A 19,765-nucleotide genomic window follows, 5' to 3' on the forward strand; every position below is an offset into this window, starting at 1 on the left:
CTGGTGAGTTGTGCATGCACTTGCTTTGATGAAATTTTTAGAATGTAAAATATATGTTACAAATATGACAAAGTTCTGATATTATCCAAATTTTCCAATATTGCAATATTTCATTGATAATAGTGGTACTCAGATCAAATTTCTAAACCTCATTCTGTGATGTTACATCTCTTACAGTATTGAAGGTACAATAAAATTCTCGATTTTATTATAGACACAGAGATCGTAGAAGTGATTATGGTGATAGTAGATATTCACCGGGATCAAGTCACGATAGTAGAAAGGAGCCCGGAAGAAGGAAAAGAAGATTCTCTACTGATAGTGGTAATTAATGATATTTGTTACAAAACTGTATTTGTGGGTTATCCTCTTCGTATTTCTTACTTTAGATTTGTGTTACAGATGACGGCAAAAATGTACCATGGTATTGTCGACCTCCACGGAATAGCAGATTTGAGTCTAAAATGTCACGTCAAGAATACAGAAAAAGATTTGAAAAAGACGTTAAAAAAAAAGAGCTAGAAAAGAAACGAAGAATTGAGGAACGAATGGAAAGCGATAACAGCATGACTCCTAATACCATGTTTTCTCCAATGCACAGGTAAAGAAAATCCGGAAACTTCAAGCTCAATTGTTGGCGCATCATGCTAGAAACCAGCCCCTGGCGTCACAGGAAAGTTCATGTACTTGTAGATCAGTAATGGCTTCCTCCGTCATCATGTCCATGCATCTGAAACCAATAACTGGCTGACTAATCCCAAACCAGACATGGATGGGTAACCAGATGAGAAACCTTAGTTCACTGCCAGAATACAAGTCTCCTATCACGTTTGTACTCTGTACCAAAGCAGATAAACCATGATTAGAGTGAACAATCTTGCCTAGTTATACAAGTTGTTAATAGAGTCCTTTTACAGTCAAATTTTGTTATGATCACAGTTCTCAATATATTTGATCCGGGTTTGTTTATTTTAACCAGTGTTTATTTACTTCATCCAACAAAGCTTTATTAGCTCACCATTATTTGCGCGAAGAGCATTAAACATGAAGTTTTTTTTACCTAGCTTAATACAGGACTTTATGCACACCTAGAATTCTTTTCAAGAATGTTTCATGCGCACTAAAATATGTATCATGTTTCTAAACAGACCATAATCTTTACGATTCATATTATGGTCTACTCAATTTATTATACACTGGGTGAGGTCTTGAACATGGGATTTAAATTTTCAACTCATGATACTTGCAATCTGCGATGCATATTTCTCAACTTGCCAACCACTTTTTGTATATCTCAGAAAAATTGATGGCTATGAATTCCTCAGCCATCATATAATTAGCAAATTACAATTATTTTTTCAGTTTTCAAGGAATGAATGATGCACCACCACCATCAGACATACCCTCTCTAATGGGTCAGGATGGAGCATTACTAGCACAAGGTGTTGTTCCATCTAACGCTACGTTCACGCCCAGTGGATATTCTGGAAATTTAATCCAGATCAATCCATCACAACCATCACAACTTATTGTTGATCAACCCTACCTCAATATGACTGTAAATCAACAAATGGTCATGCAGCCTCAAGTGATGCAACAAAACCAATTTGCAATGCAAGTTCCGGTTCAAACTGGTTATAATATGGTTGGAGTTTATAATCAGGTAATGGACTCATCATTTGTGACATTGTAATAATAATTAGAAACAAGGTTGCTAACTCGTCTCTGATTCAAATCTTGTGAAAGATAATTATATACAATAGAATTTTCTGTTTCTTCTTCTCCACACATTCATGTAACCTCTGTTTCACACGCCATATCCCATAGTTCATAGGTTCATATCCCATAAGTGATATATTTTGGTGAGAAGATTGATGGACTCATTTTTTCATAGGGTTGTGCTTCCTCCACTATGAATCTAAAACCAATAACTAGAATCAACTATTTCCATACCTGACATGAAACTGTAATAAGCCAACACCCTGTTTGTCTACACTTCAATTTCTAGGCCACCACATTGTTTTATTGCTAGAATTTAAACTTGTCAATCTGTCATTTTGCTTGTTTGAAATTGAATAAACTTACATTATTTACCTACGGTAGTTTCCTTTGTGTCGCTTGACTAGTTTAATTTCTCAGCACATTCCAAAATAATTATGATTACATAACTAACCATCTTGACTATGGGGTGTACTAGGATATTGTGTATTGAACTGCAGGTCCTTTCTCCTTGTTTACTTTCTATACCGGATCCGTATGCGGCTGTTGCCACAAGGATGCGTGACTGAGATAGTATTATGAAGATAAATAAAAATAACATAATCTCTTTCTTGATTATAGTCGCCTTTTTTAAAAAAAAAAAATTTTTATTCAGGATCCGAATATTCAAATGAGTATGCAAGGTGCATATGCTGGACAGCAACAACAGATTAATGCAGTTGCGCAACAGGTAAATTTTTTGTTTAAATAAGTGTTTTATGGGGTGAGAAAAAAAATCAAAAATTCTTATAAAAAGTATTCAATTAGGTTTGAAGTTTTGTAATTAGCATTAAAACTTGTTGAATATATACCGCTGTTTTAGTGTATATCTGTTTTAAAGGGAGAAATGCTACTGGATAACAGTCAAAGCCATTTTAAAGCTCCCACCATTGCTCTTTAACATTCTAGATTGATAATTAGTTTCTTGTGGTAATGTATAACGAATATATAGACCAACGAATATATTAGCATTATTTCAAATTCGTTATTGCTATTCTTTTATAAATTAAACTTTGTTATAAGTCAGAATACAGTTGCGTTGTTGACTTAATTTTTGCAGATGATTCCAAATAACGTTGGTATGCTTCAACAACAACCTCTTATGCAACAACCACAAAATTTATTTCCACAACAGCAACAACAACCCCAACCTCCTGCAAGTAATTTAACAATACTCGGATCACAAAACGGACAAGCTATTGTGTTACTAACTGCAGAACAATTACAAAAGGTATTTTTTCTATGTTCTATTCTTGTTCTACTGTTTGATTCATTTTTTGCTTTTTTTTACAAAGAATAGGATTATTTAAATTATGTGGTGCCAGGGTTGGGAAGCAGGTTCGAAATCGCGGTGGCTCCGGCTCAAATTGCGGAGTTACAGTAAAAAGAAAAGGATAGATTTTATTATTCGTACTAGGTATCAGAAAATTATAAATGTTAAGAAATAATTAGATGGTTAGGAGCTGGAACCACTAAAATTCTGAAAGCTCCAACTCCAGTTCCATGTTTTACGTAAGATTGACTCCAGCTCTATCAAAATGTCACTGCACCCTAAATGCCAGGCAAGTTCGACTCCGGCTCTCTAGCTTTGCATTTTGGAGCATTTTCCGGCAGTCATAACGATCAAGAAAAAATATATAAACTATGAAAATACCCTGGAAAGTATATATCCCTAATGTATTAAATTTCCTTTTTGAATAAAACTTGTCGCATAACATTATTTCACGAAATGTTCCACGTTGTTGAATGTGATATCATATGTGTGTATTACAGTTGACACAAGGCAATGCATCAGCTCAACCTGAACCTTCTGAAATTCAAGCCACTGTTTCAACTCCTGTAAAACAAGTCAATGAAACCCCAGTAAAACAGGAACGAAAGCCTAAAGAATCTGCTTTAAAAGTTACTAGTTCTGATAGCAAAGACTCCAGTCCATCAAAACTGCCACCTAACTGGAAAACTGCTCATGATGCCGAAGGAAGGATTTATTATTATCATGCAATAACAAGGTAAAGAAACTCAGCAGTTTAACATTGTCATTTATTTGTAGGCTTTCAACTGAAATTTAGCTGTGACTGATCGTACCAATCAATGTATTTTTGTGGTTTGCTTTATTTTTTATTAAAGTCCAATGCTTCCCATATTTGTTGTACTATATTTATTTCTATGTAGGAGTTTGGGTAACTACTGTAATATTATAGGATATGATTTTCATATTTATCCCGAGGAGAGAAAAGTTGATAAGACAGCTTACTCATATGGTGAACTTTGGCCTCTCGTTTGTTTACCAGTTCATGTAGTGTTAAGGAATAGCTAACAAGTGCTTGGAAGGTAAAAGCCGTTTTTATGTAGCTATCACTGGTCCAATCTAGACCAATATTCAATTCATCATAAACATACTCATTAATCTTATTCTGAATTATCTCAGGCAAACGCAGTGGGATGCACCAACATGGGATGGCAGAGATGAAGATATGATTGGAAAGAAAGAAGCTGAGATGGATTTGTCATCAACACCAACACATGACGAAAGACGTCATAAGGTAAAGCATGATTTGCAATCATTACATGTATGGGAATCTTTTTTTATGAATATAACAGCTTTTAAAAAAATTTTGTTTGCAGCTCATTTTTAATTCAAACATTTTAAATTGTTCTATAAAACAGTATAATTACAGGGTCTCAAATTTTGTGTCCCACTTAGCCCCATTTATTCCACTCTTGTCCCACTGTTCTGAGTTAAGTTATATATATATATATATTGTGGAGCAAATGGTTGATATAAGTATATGAGGTAGAATTATGACATGTTCTGGGCTAAGATACATATATTACGTTGGCAGAAGCATGAAATATTCATATCAAATGCACTCACAGTTATATTGCACTTTTAGTGTTTGAGGCATCGATACATCCGGATATTTTTTTTTTCATAGGGTAAGCAAATCTCACAATCTTGTACCCAAAGTTTATTAAATTGGCATCTATATCAAACCTGAACGATTTCAGTTTTACAAATCCAATATTCTGCCACATTTGTGTACTGCTTATGTAGAGCCGTTTTCGAAGCTACAGTGGAAAAGAAACATTGTTTTATACAGAATGGAATTGTTACTGGCTTGCCTATAAATAGCGCAATAAGATCAGAGTTGTCAATCATCAATTTTACGTTGGTGATTTTAGTTAGCTTGTTCTACCTTATTATTCTCTTTTTTAGACCTCACGGAACAAAAACGAGAATGTTACTGAGGAAGGAAAAAAGGCAAAAGAAACTTTCAGATTACACATGTCACAGTTTGTTGTGCAATGTCTCAGTCAATACAGAAAATCTGACAGGAAAGTTGGTCGGATTACGTCAACGGAAGATTTCAAACATCTTGCTCGAAAGGTGAGTGTTGTAGTTTTGACGTTAGACCTAACTGTGTTGGCATTGTAGTTATATTTGTAAGCATAAATTCCATACTTACCACTTCACCCAGTGTGTAATAAATTGGGTGAGAAATGCCGAACCTAAAAGATTCTGATCTTTTCAAAATGGTAGAGCACCTGTTGTTACATATTCAGACTCAGAATCAAAACTTATTAGCCAAAGGTGTCTTCATTAGAATGCTAGAGAGTCAAATATGACTTTTCACAGCGTTCATTCCACCATCATCAAGTCCATGCATCTGAAAACAAATAACTGACCAACTGATCTCATACCCAATTAAGCCATATGATTAAGCCGTCTTATTAGTTTTCCTCTCCTACAGGATGAATATTTAAATCCTATCCTAACTCCTCCAGATTTTACCTCATTTCTGTGATATTTTATGGGCAAATATCCCCTTTATGAATTGAATGGCGTTAGGTTAGACGTTAGAGCAATAGTTGTCTAACTAACATGCTTAAACCCAGTCAAATCCAGGAAACCTATTATCCTACTGGATATCACAATACCTTTATTCTAAAATATATCTTCTTTCAGCTAACCCACAACATAATGCAGAAAGAAATCAAACAAGTCAGAGTTTGGGAAGATTTAGATTTTAATGCAAACGTTCGTTATAAGACGAAAGAATATGTGAAAAAATATATGAGTAAAGTTGGACCGATCTATAGAATTCGAGACGACAATCCTATGGATCCAATATGAATCGAAGATACATTGTACTTTTCCACGACCCTGTGACCTCTATTTTTCAGCCGTTTTTTTATTTTGTACTAGCGATGGGTCCACGTTTTACAAACTGTCTTTCTCTGATTATCAATCAATGAGGGAGCGAGCAGTCACCAAACCAGCAAGAATCAGCATATTCTCTGTGTTTTCTGTTTGGAGGTCAAGCTTGTTGCTTGGTTATAATATATGTAATGAACTTAATTAAATCACTTATAAGCGTGTTATATGTTCTCAGATTGTCATATATATCTGGTGGAATATTTTGATGAATAGTGGACACTCTTCCATATTAAAGGATTGTGACCGGGAAATTCTATATAAATGGCCCAATTTTTTTTTAAAAATTGCATTTCTATTAATCTTTTGAGGCCTTTCGGATCACTTTGTATTTTGTCGTGAACCTCTGCTTTTGCATTCTTGTATGATTGCTTTTTTACCAAGTAAATTTTTCAATTTATTTTTTTCAGCTGTAAGCTATTTAATTTTTTCGTCGATAGTCGTTTAAAATGCAATTCAATAAATTTGGTTTTTACTACAAGAGGTTGTTTATTACCCTATGGTCCGGAAATATTCGTATATGGGCGCCATTTTTTGACCCTTCTAGTTATGAATTCTCTTTTGGATTTAAGCGTAATCACTGAAAGCGAAAGCTTTTTTCGCAGTCTTAAAAGTTTAAAACACTTGACGGTAGAAGTGACGAGCCGTACGCTATTAATTTTGATTTAAGTTTAGATCCTGCAAGTGATGATTATGTGCAAAATACTTAATAGGAGATTCACCTTGCGCAATACCACTCGCGTTATTTTGAATGCTTAGACGGGTTGCTAACTTCATTTTCTATTCGTACCCAAAGATGCATTAAACAGTGAGGTGCCGATAGAAAATCACATCTCTGTGAAAAATTAAAATCTTGTACGTGGGACCAGTGCTGTGGAGTCAGAAAAGATTTGCAATCGACCATCTATCTACTCTCGAGTTGATAGAAATTTGGTCTCGTCTCCGAACTCCCGAGAAAATCAGTATTTTTAATAGGGTGTTAGGATTACTCACTCAGCAAATTCGGCTCCACAGCTTTTCCTAATATAAGTGTCGCTGTACTAATTCGGCTTGGTATTTAGTTGTACGTGTAAAAGCGTATTAAGTAAACCGCCCTATTACGGATGTGAAATTTCAAGTCTCTTCTGTGGGCCTGGCCTGAGTGAAAACATATAAATGATATTAAAATGAGCTGCGTAAAGTCGAAGCCTTGGAACGACATTTTCCTAATTAAGTTTAGCTTATAGCATAGGCCTACGTCAATGCACGAACATCCATTTGTTACTAATCCCGTCCCTAACGTTGGACAAGTCTATTGAACGAATCCCCAATTCAATCGCGGGGGAATGTTTTTTCAAAGTTAAAATTCTATGAGATGTCGATGTAAATCTTGGATGTACAATCATTGAATCCATATCGTTTCTTGTATCTTTTTTCCACTTTTTTATTGAAACGTATTTTGGAAAAAATGTTTTCTTTCTCACAGAACCTCCAAAATATACGTTGAAATTGAGATAAGGTACGTCAAAATCCCACCAGTCACCTCGTCTGTACATAGCAGCCAAAGGATTTTCAACGTAGATGACGTTACGAAGCATTGAGAAAATCTGTAAAACAATTGTATTTCTGTGCAAATGTCGTGGTTATAAAGTGGTGTCTGTAGGCTACTGTAGAAATTATACGTGAGAGAAATATCCGCGGGCGTCAATCTAGACACATATTAATTCATATTTACATGGGTGGCTACATTGTAGGATTGAATACAGTGTATATATATATACTGTTCTGTGGACACGGTAACCTAATGGTTATAGAGTTAACTTAACAACTATAAAATGGGTTGCATAAAAAACTTTGTATTTCAATTCAATCATAACGGAGAAGCACACCTGATATTTTCTTTGAAATGAAAAATTTAATGAGGCCATAAATAATTACTCATCACCCCATTTTATAATTCCAGTTATCTTGTTTAATTTATTTCGCCGTAGAGATATTTCAAAATACTTTGAAATTGCATATACATTTCACGATATTTTTCGATGTTGTAGGAACACGACAGATATGTTCGATTAAATCCAAACCCGGCTTTATAAAACAATTAACTCACCTGTCTCGATCTATCACCGTTGGCATTCGCATGATTACATGTGCCGAAAATCCGGTTTGGGTTGACATGAACAATCATATTATTTGTTGCGGTGTTGTTCTGTCCGCAGTGGAAATTGATTGCCGGACCACCAACGTCATATATCCAATTGTTCGATACTGAATTACAATATATGGTCATTTTTCAGGGGGTACTGAAGCTAAATGCAATGCTCTCGCATGCCGGTAACTATTTAAGCAGTTGGTCGAACGTAGCCTATATAAATTATCGTCTAATTGGAATTGGGTTTTTTGTCCATTCAAAAATCAGGAATACGAAATCGGAGCCTGGAGTCGACGTCAGGCCATGTTTGCCCGGTTTGTAGTCTAAGTCAAATTCGTTTCTTTAAATTCCCCGAAGTTGGATAAGTCATAAACGGCGTGTCACAATTTCGAAAACATGAGTTTTAGAAGATATCATGGAATGAAACAAAAATTCATACTACGATACTCCTCTCTACAATTAGTCGTGATTCAAAAGACTAAAATTACCAATATTATCCAGTTCCTATAATACTGTTTTAAAAGAGATTCGTCAAGGGCATTTCGTCACTCAAAAAATTAATCCGTTTATTAAAGTAATTTTTCTTTAGTTAACCTACCGGTTACAGACGAAGCCGCTGTATCGCTATAAATCCCTGCCGCACCGTAATTATAACTACGACCTTGGTGAACAACATTTCTTGTAATTAATGCGTGCAGATGACATTTTTCCAATCGCTGAAAAAGAATATTGTAGATCTACACTATGTTCTCTTCCGTTGAGGATCACTGATAGGGCCACAAAGTTTTAAAATATGCCATTTATATATAAAAGGTTCTCTAAATGTACGACAATATATATTTTTGCAATATCCGGTCTTGTAAATAACTACTACAGAAATCGTGTGAATTCGAAGATATATGTAATTTTTGGCCAGCACGGCAGTTTTTTCTGACACAAGAGAATTTTTTGCAACAACATTCTATATGAATATGAAAGACCAATGTAAACAATTAACATCAAGGACAATTTACAAGCTATTTATAATTGTCTGACTTATTTATTTTACCGTATTTTAACTTTCTGTACTTTAAAACAATTTTATCATTGATTTCATACATATATATTTTAATTTAGGAGGAAATTGGTTGAGTGTGGACATTATATTGTACATTCCTATAAAGTATAAAGTAATATGAGTTTAACGACTTTATAGACTAAGATTATCAGACTATTGTTATTGTAGGTGGTCACAGTTTTAACATTATTTTATCATTAGTTTGATATGCTGATATTTTCTCAGACAAGTCGCGTCGCTAAAAAGGCATTGCGTCTTTTACTGTCTACATTCACGATAATAAATTGTACTTTGTCGACTGTAATCGGGCTATAATATTCTTTGTATTTGTAAAACAAAATGACATAATTTCCACCACAAAATCTATACTGAAAGATAATTTGTCGGAATATTTTTGAGATGAACATTTAGGTTTGAAAAGTTTACAGGCACTTACCGGTGAATATTTTTTGAGACATTTTCATATCTTGACTCTAAACACGGCCACAATGCCAATGATCGTAATGAGCTAGCTATACTATGAAATGTATTATAAAATATCATGAATCCTTACTTGTAGTATTCCACAATCTCTCATATTTGTCGATAAATATATTCCAGCAAAATCATTCAATATTGCAAGACCGTACTCGGTTACGTGATTTTCTGCTACGTAAAACACAGGGTGTGACGCACTGGAATGCTTTGGGGAAAATGATTTTTGCCAACCTACCTGTAATAATTTAGTAAATTTTATATCCAAATTCTGTAATCTAAAAACTAAACACGGTCTAGTCCACTGGTTCTCAACCAGTAGGCCATGGCCCGCTTCTAGGTCACAGGAACATTTTCAGGTGGGCCACAAGACTATTAAAAATAGATAGAGTTGTTGATAAATTCAGGTAAATTTGATGGTTGTAGCAATGAACGATGCTGTTTTTTACAGGGTGGTAATTTTCTCCTAATTATTATTAAAGTGAAAGTGTCTATTTCCGCAGAAAGAATTCTTTGTTTTTCTTGCAGTTCTTACCTATCATGAAAAAGTTAATGGGCCACAGAATTTTTGTGCAACGAAAATGGGCCACGGGAGAAAAAGGGTTGAGAATCACTTGACTCTAGTCGAAAAAATGAATATGATTTTATGTACTTGCCTTTATTCCTGCGTAAGGAGTGTTTCTTACGTCATTTCCAAGTATTGTAATATTCCGAATGCCTCTGACATGCACGCAAGAAGGCTGAAAAATATATTAATTACATTGCATTGATTTTTAATCAAAAATATATATTTTACCAGCATAAAAGTATTATGTATCGTTTTCGCAATGATACTTTTATTTTGTGCTTATTCAGTATTCTCTTATTAAAGTATATTGTACTTAATCAAGTACTATTGTATGTAATCAACTAATCACACATGAGAGCTCAGTTCATAACACGGAACCTTGAATTCCAGCTCATGTATAATCAGGGAACAAACCTGCAGCATATGATATACCCCACATCCATCGAAAGTATTATTTGCCACAATAATATCACGAGATCTCATTGACTTCATAGAATTTCGTTTTCCTGTGTCTGCAATGTTGACAGCGTAGTTTCCAATATCATAAAACTGATTCCCAAAAATCTACAAAATTTATGAGGTGAAAACAAAGATGATCAAACGGACATAAAACTTGAGCGCAATAACGGTTTCAATACAATTAAAATGTTCACTTACTTCGACTTGTCTAGATTCTTCTATAACGATGCCATTGTGGCCCAAATGACCAATTACAGAATTCATTATTTTTATATGAGAGCAATTTTCAAACTCCAATGCAGAGGGTTTGCTATTAAACCATCCAACAAAGTCATCGTGTGTATATTTCACCTCGATTCCGTTGAATGTGATATTTGAAGCATCTACAACTAAAAAGAAATTGGTTCAATTTTGAATCTGGAAGAAATCGAATTTACTGTCAACAAATGATAATCGAAGTTACATTTCAAGTTGGAAAAAAAATTTGAATTTCAAAGGTGAAAGATTTTTGAATCATCTTTTATTTATTAACAACCATGGGCAAAACATGACGAAATATCAAAACATGAATGTAATAACCACATAATAATAACCATGATATAATAACCAACGTCAATAAATTGCTCAGATTAGCACCCGCCAATAAAACCAAACGGTTTTCAAGGAGTATCTGGTTACCGTATGAAGCTCATTGAATAAAAAATAACTCAATATTTTTTATGATTATTATATTTTATTCGAAGAAAGCGTAAAGCGGCGATTTGTTTATAAAACAATTGTACCGGTACTGGTTCTGAGTGTCGGCAATAAAGCATGAAACACTACCTGATCCATACATTTCGCACACCGGAATAAGGCGCACGATCGATTTTCGAGTAAAAAGGGATTTACAATGCAACTTATGTTCCGTAAAATACGGTAATCAATCCTTACCTTTAAATAGTTGTGCGTTGTTTCCGATATATACATATTCTGACATAAACGTTTCGTTAGGTGGAATCAAATATAACGCTTTCCTCATCGGATCACAATAAAATTCTCCCACTGCGTCTAATTCTGTAAAAATGGGCGTGTTGAAAATTATTTTTCTGGTAACAAAGAAAGTGGGTATAGGGGATAGACAAGTTTCAAATATATATTTTGAACATTAATTATCTTCTCATGTGTCTTGTACAAACACGCAAAACAAAGAGAACAAGTTATTTTTTTATCCTGTTTCGTGTTCTAAAATGACATTAAACTTCTTAGTAAATTTAAAATTGCATATTCTTCATGCATCACATTGTACCTTCATACATTGAAATACATGTATATAAAGTTTAGTAATATAGTTGAACCTTTTTATTAACTCCGTGATGTCAAGTGTTCAAAGTTACGCATAAATCAGTCAAACCTTCATGTGAATTTTCAATAATGTACCTCCAGCCAGATGGCCGAGGTCTTGTTCCGATGGCTTCTCGTAGAGATTCTCGGAAAAGGATTCTGTTATCTCGTGAGATACGATTAATATAAGCCCGCTCTGCTGTCCATGCATGAAAAATTAAAATTTGTATTTGATCCTCATTTGTTCCATTCTTAACGATGTCCCCTTCTCCCATTCTGAATCCAACTTTGTTCCTCGGAGGGCATTTCTGAATACATTTTTTGATTAAAATTTGTTTGTTCGTTTTAAATCCCCACTCTAGTTAGACATGTAAAAACTAACAACGTATCATGCTAAATTAATAGAATGTGTCGCTATATTCAAATATATGTATATATTATTATATGAACCAACTCAAGACACCCTCCAACGACAAACAGCTCATAGTGGGGAAGGTTATGCTATTGTATCCGAATCATCACACCATACGAAATTTATTTACCTGATAATAAACGTCATTTCCACGTTCACACTCATCCGTTGAAATCAATACATCATGTATCAACATATATGGGCCTTCCCCCGCTAAATTACGTCCGTTCCATTCGTATATATTTGGCTTCCTACACGAAAATAAGAAAGGAGAGAAATGATAATGAAGTCATTTATTAAATAGAGATGAGTTCCTCGTAAACAATTTTAATATGAATTATAGCGTCACGTTGATCAAGACTAACAAACAACATGATGTATGAACTTGCCCGGTTGACATTTCTGAAACTATACTGTTGTCTGCAATTTGAAATCATCGATATAACCAAAGGCAGAGAAATTTAGATTCATGTATTCCTCGTACAACACTTATGATGTTATCATACTCCAATTGTTATAATAATTAGAGTTAGACGAATACTCCTATTATCAAGTCCTAACTGCGCGAAGATCCGCGGGCAATTTTAGTTTAAATGTAAATTACCACATAAAACAAATGTTTTCATATCGTGTGTAACAAACACATGCAGTTATAATTTGGAAAATTATAACAAATAACAGTTTTGAAAATCACGTCAAGTTACTAATATTTTCGAGGAATATAATTTCGTTATCAAGGTGATATTACACAGCACAGAAATTTGTCTTCAAGACACACATAAACTCTGGGCTTGTAATCGCTTGTATTGCCTACTGAGCCAGAAGAATTCCCCCGGTTGTATTTTCTAATGGGTACTTTAAACATAATAATTTTCATCTGCTTTATTACAAAAATAGTATATATATATATATAATTTTCTACCTGGCTCGTACCATCCTCTTATTTCCGACAAAGAGATGCGGCGAACACCCGCCTTCGTAATTAAGTTTATAAATCCAGTTCAGATTAGCGAGTTGATGAACTTTGAAAAACTGAGAACCCCAAACACGTCGTGCTCCACTTATTACCGGTCGTTCATTGTCAAATGGATATCCAAGTATTTCTAAGTTTGAATCCTGTAGACACATACACTACATAATAAAAAAGCACTGACGGCTTGTATAATATATAATACTGCGTAGTGCAGTAGTGTGTATAAGAATATAACATACTCCTGAAGTATGCGCACCAAGATGTCGCACAGCCTGAACCCTAACATGGTACAAAACCTGAGTTCAGGTTGTGCGCCATCTTGGTGTGCATACTTCAGGAGGTCCGAATATAATAATAATAATAATTGCAGGCGCATTTTCTCACAAATAACTAATCTATAATTTGTGAATCCGTAGCGGTAAATGATACAAAATAATGTGTGATTCTTACCTTTTCAGTCATTCTAATCTGTTTCTTTATGAAGTAAAATCCAGATCGAATGTAAAGTTTCACTGGTAGAGACAGTGATCGACGAAAAATACGTATTTTACGTATCGCTACAGATATTGTACGGAAAGGACCGAGTCTCCGATACCCGTGCCGCCAAGGACTTAACCCCGTGAATCTATCGTTTCCATTATCACCATCAACATAGAACACGTCGTAATCTTTGAGATATTGAATATAATTATTGATATCTTCTTTAGTCTCTCTTCTTCGAATAGAATATCGAGATTCAAAACTGGTCTGAATAAATTAATGTAAACGGATTTTATATGTACAATTGAGCAGGGTACAGAATTCCGAATTTCAATTCAATTTATATTATTATAAATCACCGTACCATCAATTAGATTCATGTAAGGTATGATCTTTGCTGAAAAACTTAAATTTTAAAAACTTGAGGCGTAAGATATTCACTAATATACACAGACTGGTAGTTAGAGCCGGTATCGGCTCATTTATGATCGATATATCCGCTATCAGAGGCCCATGCCAGACCAAAATATAGATACGCCGAGATGATACTTACTGCTAGATTGATGTACGCTATCAGAAATATGATCTTGGTAGTGGTATCGAATTTACACATAATGCTGCATTCGGCTACAATATCTCTGGTCAAATAGTAGATGTCAGTTTTGTAACTGCCGGTAAATGTACGCATTCGTAGCTCAACGCAACTGACGCTAAATCTATGATGTAACGTCAGCGTACTTATAACGGCACTTTTAAATGGTTGATATTACACGCTTGAATTTATAAACGCGGAACAAACTAGCCAAGGGCATGTATCTCTTTATATAACGTGTTGGTTGAATATTATCAGAAAAACTGTACATCACCCGGAAAAATCGTATGATTAAATGTTTCTTGGAACACCAGATGTTGTACGAATGTAGTGAGAAGTACTACTTGGAAAAATCATTTGTGGATTAGATAGCGGAATCACAAATGGCTAAATATTCGACCATTATAAAGGGATACGGACCTAGTTTTACAATCAGACTGGTTTAGTCATTTGTTAAAGTGTTATGTAATAGATTTGTTTGGTTGCTTCAAATAACAATTTTTAAATATCCGGAGGTTAAGTATTTTATGTTTACAATATCTGGATAATCGGATATTTTTAGAAGATAGTCGTTAGTTTATCATTGCCTCCGTAAATCTTGATGGACTACATTTCATTGTACTCTTACACGAGCTCCAACTTGCGGAATATTCCAATGCACGAGGTATACATATTGGTTCGTCCTTTTTCTTTCACCTTTTCACGATAGACATCATCAAAAGTATCGCTGCGCAATACCTGGTATTATTTTTTGCGTCTCCCGTCACCCTGAAATACCACATCTTCTCTTTCAGTATCTATATTTTATAAATTCTGGATATTGAAAAAAAAGTATTAAAACGACTTTGAATCTAAAGCCAAATCGGTCACCTATAAGTGATTTTTTAAGGCACATCTCTTGGACGCACCGCTAAGTTCTATTGCGAAGATACTTCAACGCATTAATTTAACAAGAAGTTTAAATCAGTAAAGAATGTATTATTTTCTATTTATGTAAACAATACCCAACAGTTACAAAATGCTATTTAGAAAAATTGGGAGTAAAATTCGGCACAGATCTTACGTGTTTTTCCACTGGCATGAACACAGGTTGAAAACAGGACTGATAAACCAGTTTCGGTCTTTTAATTTCATGATCGCAATCGACCAGATGCTTCGTGGACAACGTACGTGAACTGCGCTTATCGGATATCTTGTATTACTCAATGTGGCCCTGCTTCCACTCCAATGGACTGGGGAATAACAGCAACTGTTCCAAGTCAGAACAAGTACAGTATGTATAAAGATTCTTCATGCAAAGCTTTCAAAATACCAGTAATTGATTTTAGGTTCTGTGCATTTCAGGATTGAGTGGCTTCAAGTCCACCCGCACCAGGTCAGCCTCATCAGAATATAGTACATCATCCCTGTCCATAAAATAACTAAATTAAATCTTTGGCGCATGCTGGGGAACACAGCATGTATGACGACTTACCTAACAACAGCGATTTAGCCGGAACATGAGAACGTCTCCTACCAAAATATTATCCTGAGGAAGGTATGACAAGCTTACTTCATGGTATTCGACAGCGCCTACTAAGTATTTCTGAAGCAGGCAACACTATTACCGAACGTGCTCATTATACCACAAAGTACAGTAACAATGCTAAACTTTATTAAAAAATTTATACTATACTACCGAATGTCTTGCGTACCACCAGAATAGCATCAATTTGAGAACAACTGGCCTACATGAAAAATTGGTCGTGAGTCACCTAGAGGTGTGCATGTGCAAGTAAAAACTCGTTAAAAAGTAACAAACAATAATAAAAGATAGCAGCTAAGTCATTTGCAAAGTAACTGCAAAGTGGTTCTCAAACTTTTTTAGTCCCAGAGCCGCATTTCAAACCCCGAAGTTATGAAGAGCCGCACACAAACAACGCAAGGTAAAATAGCAACAAATCTTAAGCGCGTATTTGAAATACAAAAGTCATCGTAACACCAACACACGTAACAACTAGGGCTGGGCAAAATATTCGAATGGTATTATATTATTCAAATATACGGTACCACGTCACCTGCGCCGCTCTGCTTGGACACCGAACTCGCGCGTCTCCAACTCAATCTCTATCGCTCTCTATCAGTCAAAAAACGGACAAATTTGAAAAGTCGTTGTCTTTGCGTTATGGTGTTATATGCTTATCTTTGCACTTAACGTATGGTTTCAATTTCATATTTTGCAAAAAAAAACGGACCAACCGTTCCGTAAGTTTAGAAACGTCAAACCAGATATATAAGGTATTTAAAATACATTTCATAGATTTTAAACTTCGATTGCTTGGTGACATGTCATTAGCCATTTCTTGCATTACCGAACATAAAGTTGATTAAAATTAAATGTTAAAATGACTTTTCGGCGTTTCATTGTGAGAAAGGCGATTTTAGGTGGTTAGAAAACTCTAGTTATTGGACACGTAGTGGACATAACGATCGTTTCAATATTATGTTGTTCTTGTTCTTGTTGTTCTTGTATAAATAGCATGGATTTAAAAATGACCAAAAGTTTTTCCAAAAGCTGGTATGAGTTACTTGTATGAAAAAAACTCATTAGGTTGTAACCAGATATGAAATGTCATGTCCTACTCCATTTAAAGCACTTTGTATTAGCGTTTCAGTGATCCTTTCATCCTTGGCCAAGTAATGTTTCAAATATGTAAACATTTTACTCGACCATGCATGGCCGTTGAGCCAAGAGTGGAACGTAAAATCATTCGGGAATTTCGTTGTAACAATGCACACTGACTCGTTCACGATTTGTTGCGTCTATTATCATCGAAAATGATTACAATTGTTAAATTTTGAAGCATTTGGGCAGTAATAATTAAGCCTTAAGTCATGACATAATCAAAATCATTAGGTGAAGTGCTGAATTTGCAAATTCCGTAAAGAAAATTGAGAATTACTCAGTAAGTATTTTAGCTATGAAATAACCATCGGGGTTTTGTTTTGTTGAAAAAAAAAACGTTAAAACTTAAAGGAATTGGTTATAATTAGCGTCTGACCCTCTATTAAGCACAAAGGCTTAGAAATGCTTTGCAACTTTATTTAATGCATTGCAAATTTATTTGATCGCTATTTTGAATCAACATTCAGGATTCACGCAATCGTAAATTTGCTAGGTTCATCTATCTAATACTAAAATAACACGAACACCATAGAAAAGCATGAGAAACTCAATTATTATTTCAATAAATATCTGCATCTCGGTTACCATTCACTTTAAACAAACAGGTGATAAGGAAGATCAAATCCACGGCAGAGGATAAAACTCAGAATAAAATTAATTTGGTTTTGAAATCAGCCCTTAATGTATTCAACAGCTGTCGCTGATGTGAACGCAAGGGTATACTAGAAATATAAAATCCGATATCCGGCGACCCCTTATTCTTGCAAAAAACGAGAAAGGGCGGGAATATATATAGAATACTAACTTTAGGATATCGCCGCGGAAACGATCGCGGTGACAAAGACAATGAGCGATTATGATGAAATTAGCCATTAACCAGTAAAAAAACGCTTTATTGCCGATTTTTCAATGTTTCTATTAATTTCCAAATGGAGTATCGACCTTCGACGTTCTGGATCCCTGTTATGTATAAAAAATATTTATTATTCGACTATTCGGTATTCGTTAAAAATATTCAAATTATTCGATTCGAAAAAAGATTCGATTTTGCCCAACCTGGACAAACAGCCATTCAATTTGGCTTTGATTCCTAGAATAAGTTTGTCAAAGCGGGTTGAAATCGTGGAGGATGCAAGGTGCAGTCGCTGCTTGAAATGATCGCCAGATATTTCGGGACTATTTCGATTACTGGAACAAAATTGAAATGCTCTAGAAATTAAAATAATCATTGAGTTATTTGATTTATACATAATATTCGGAAATGCGACAAAAACTGAAAATCCACGGAAGCAAGCCAATGATTACAGACAGCCATGTCTAAAATCTTTCCAAGTGAAAAGTGTCCGAGTGGCCGCGAAAACGCTAACTGTTGCGTCACTATGCATCTTGCATATTGTAGATTAGTCAACGCTACACAAATAAACACGGGGAAATCCATTCGACTAAGTAATAGACTTCCGCATTTTAATTTGAAGTCAATGATTAGTTTTCGATGAAATCTTTTATTTGAAAGTAATTAATTTTAAAGCAAACCCTAGTTTGAGAATCAGATTTTGTGCGCAGGAATTCGGAAGATTTTCAAGCGGCAAAGCTAGATCGTTTGCTTTGGAAGTTTGGTGGAAGTTGGCCAATACATAAACGAAGCGTACGCCTCACGCCGCGGTGATCCGTTCTGATAAAAAAGCCGCGAAACTGTTCATTTGAATTCTTGAACTGTAATTTAAATACATGCTGTGACTCAAATTTCATTGTATTAGTTGCAGTGCCTTTCTTGTATTTCGTGGTGTTTTGTTGAATAGCTATGTTTACTGGCTTACATTAACATAGAAAAACATACAAACTAAATAACAAATCATACTTGCTTTCTAGGTATTAAAGCTTGTAGCAGTTGAAAATAAGTAAAAGCAAAAGTAGCAGTTGAAAATAACAGTCAAAAATTGAAATGAGCAATTAGTAACAATTGTGCAAAAGTAGCAGTTTTGCACATCTTTGCCTGCGAGTGTAAACCGCAAATGACAATCAAATATTGTTATGTTACAACCTGCCACGCCCACAAACAACGCCCTCCGCAGTAGATAACGCCGCGAATTTCCTTTGCACGTGACCGACGGGAGATGTTGTTTTGCATCGAAAAATTGCGATCTTGGGCACACCCCATTAACGCCCCTGGCGTAATCCAATCGGTATTCAGAATAAGTCGGTGACAATCTTCACCTCGATTTTCCCCGCGTTCAGAGATATTCGTCATAAAACTTTGCAGTAAAGAGGCGATAGAGATTCAATTTGTTTATTTAAATCCATGTGTTCCATTTCGAAATCGTCATTTTACTCGTATGCTCAGCGTTGTGTTTATTTACGGGCTAATCTCGAAATATCTCAGGTATCAGCAAGTGCTGTTCGCTCTCATTTCGATGTCATAGTGCGAGGAAATTGCTGCACTTATTCAGTCGTAAATCACCATTGCAATCAAGAATCAACTCATTCAGTTATTACTGTATTCTGGTATTATACCTGTATACGGTGATGCCTTGCGCTTGTCGCATTTGACAGTGCCGCAGTCTGCCAGACGACCAGAGCTTATTTCCGGAAAAAAGCCATTGTGGGAAAAGTTTAAACCTTGCAAATCGAGGTCAGATACCGTACGGCGTACACTTTTA

The 19,765-nt window shown here is 35.1% G+C and overlaps 2 protein-coding genes across 3 annotated transcripts in view; one reads left to right on the top strand and one right to left on the bottom strand.

The window, feature by feature from the left end:
- LOC120341878 (histone-lysine N-methyltransferase SETD2-like) overlaps positions 1 to 6,455 on the top strand; it is a 24,318-nt gene extending 17,863 nt beyond the window's left edge. For both annotated transcript variants that reach the window (XM_078110573.1, XM_078110574.1), the window contains exons 23-31: positions 215 to 324; positions 403 to 601; positions 1,363 to 1,663; positions 2,375 to 2,449; positions 2,819 to 2,989; positions 3,532 to 3,767; positions 4,187 to 4,301; positions 4,976 to 5,146; positions 5,726 to 6,455. In XM_078110573.1, coding sequence (XP_077966699.1) covers positions 215 to 324; positions 403 to 601; positions 1,363 to 1,663; positions 2,375 to 2,449; positions 2,819 to 2,989; positions 3,532 to 3,767; positions 4,187 to 4,301; positions 4,976 to 5,146; positions 5,726 to 5,893 — 1,546 coding nt within the window. In that variant the 3' untranslated portion in view covers positions 5,894 to 6,455. The remainder of the gene's footprint in view (positions 1 to 214; positions 325 to 402; positions 602 to 1,362; positions 1,664 to 2,374; positions 2,450 to 2,818; positions 2,990 to 3,531; positions 3,768 to 4,186; positions 4,302 to 4,975; positions 5,147 to 5,725) is intronic.
- LOC120341895 (uncharacterized) lies at positions 6,440 to 15,177 on the bottom strand. The gene is made up of 13 exons (XM_039410468.2): positions 14,405 to 15,177; positions 13,822 to 14,118; positions 13,321 to 13,514; positions 12,529 to 12,649; positions 12,057 to 12,294; positions 11,597 to 11,719; positions 10,862 to 11,052; positions 10,619 to 10,768; positions 10,293 to 10,376; positions 9,716 to 9,874; positions 8,704 to 8,821; positions 8,064 to 8,221; positions 6,440 to 7,560 (listed from the first exon to the last, which is right to left on the bottom strand). Exons 1-13 carry the CDS (start codon positions 14,537 to 14,539, stop codon positions 7,213 to 7,215), a joined length of 2,316 nt encoding a protein of 771 aa, XP_039266402.2. The 5' UTR covers positions 14,540 to 15,177; the 3' UTR covers positions 6,440 to 7,212.
- Positions 15,178 to 19,765: the final 4,588 nt, after the last annotated feature.

Source organism: Styela clava, chromosome 3, assembly GCF_964204865.1.
Source record: "Styela clava chromosome 3, kaStyClav1.hap1.2, whole genome shotgun sequence".
Lineage (NCBI taxonomy): Eukaryota > Metazoa > Chordata > Ascidiacea > Stolidobranchia > Styelidae > Styela > Styela clava.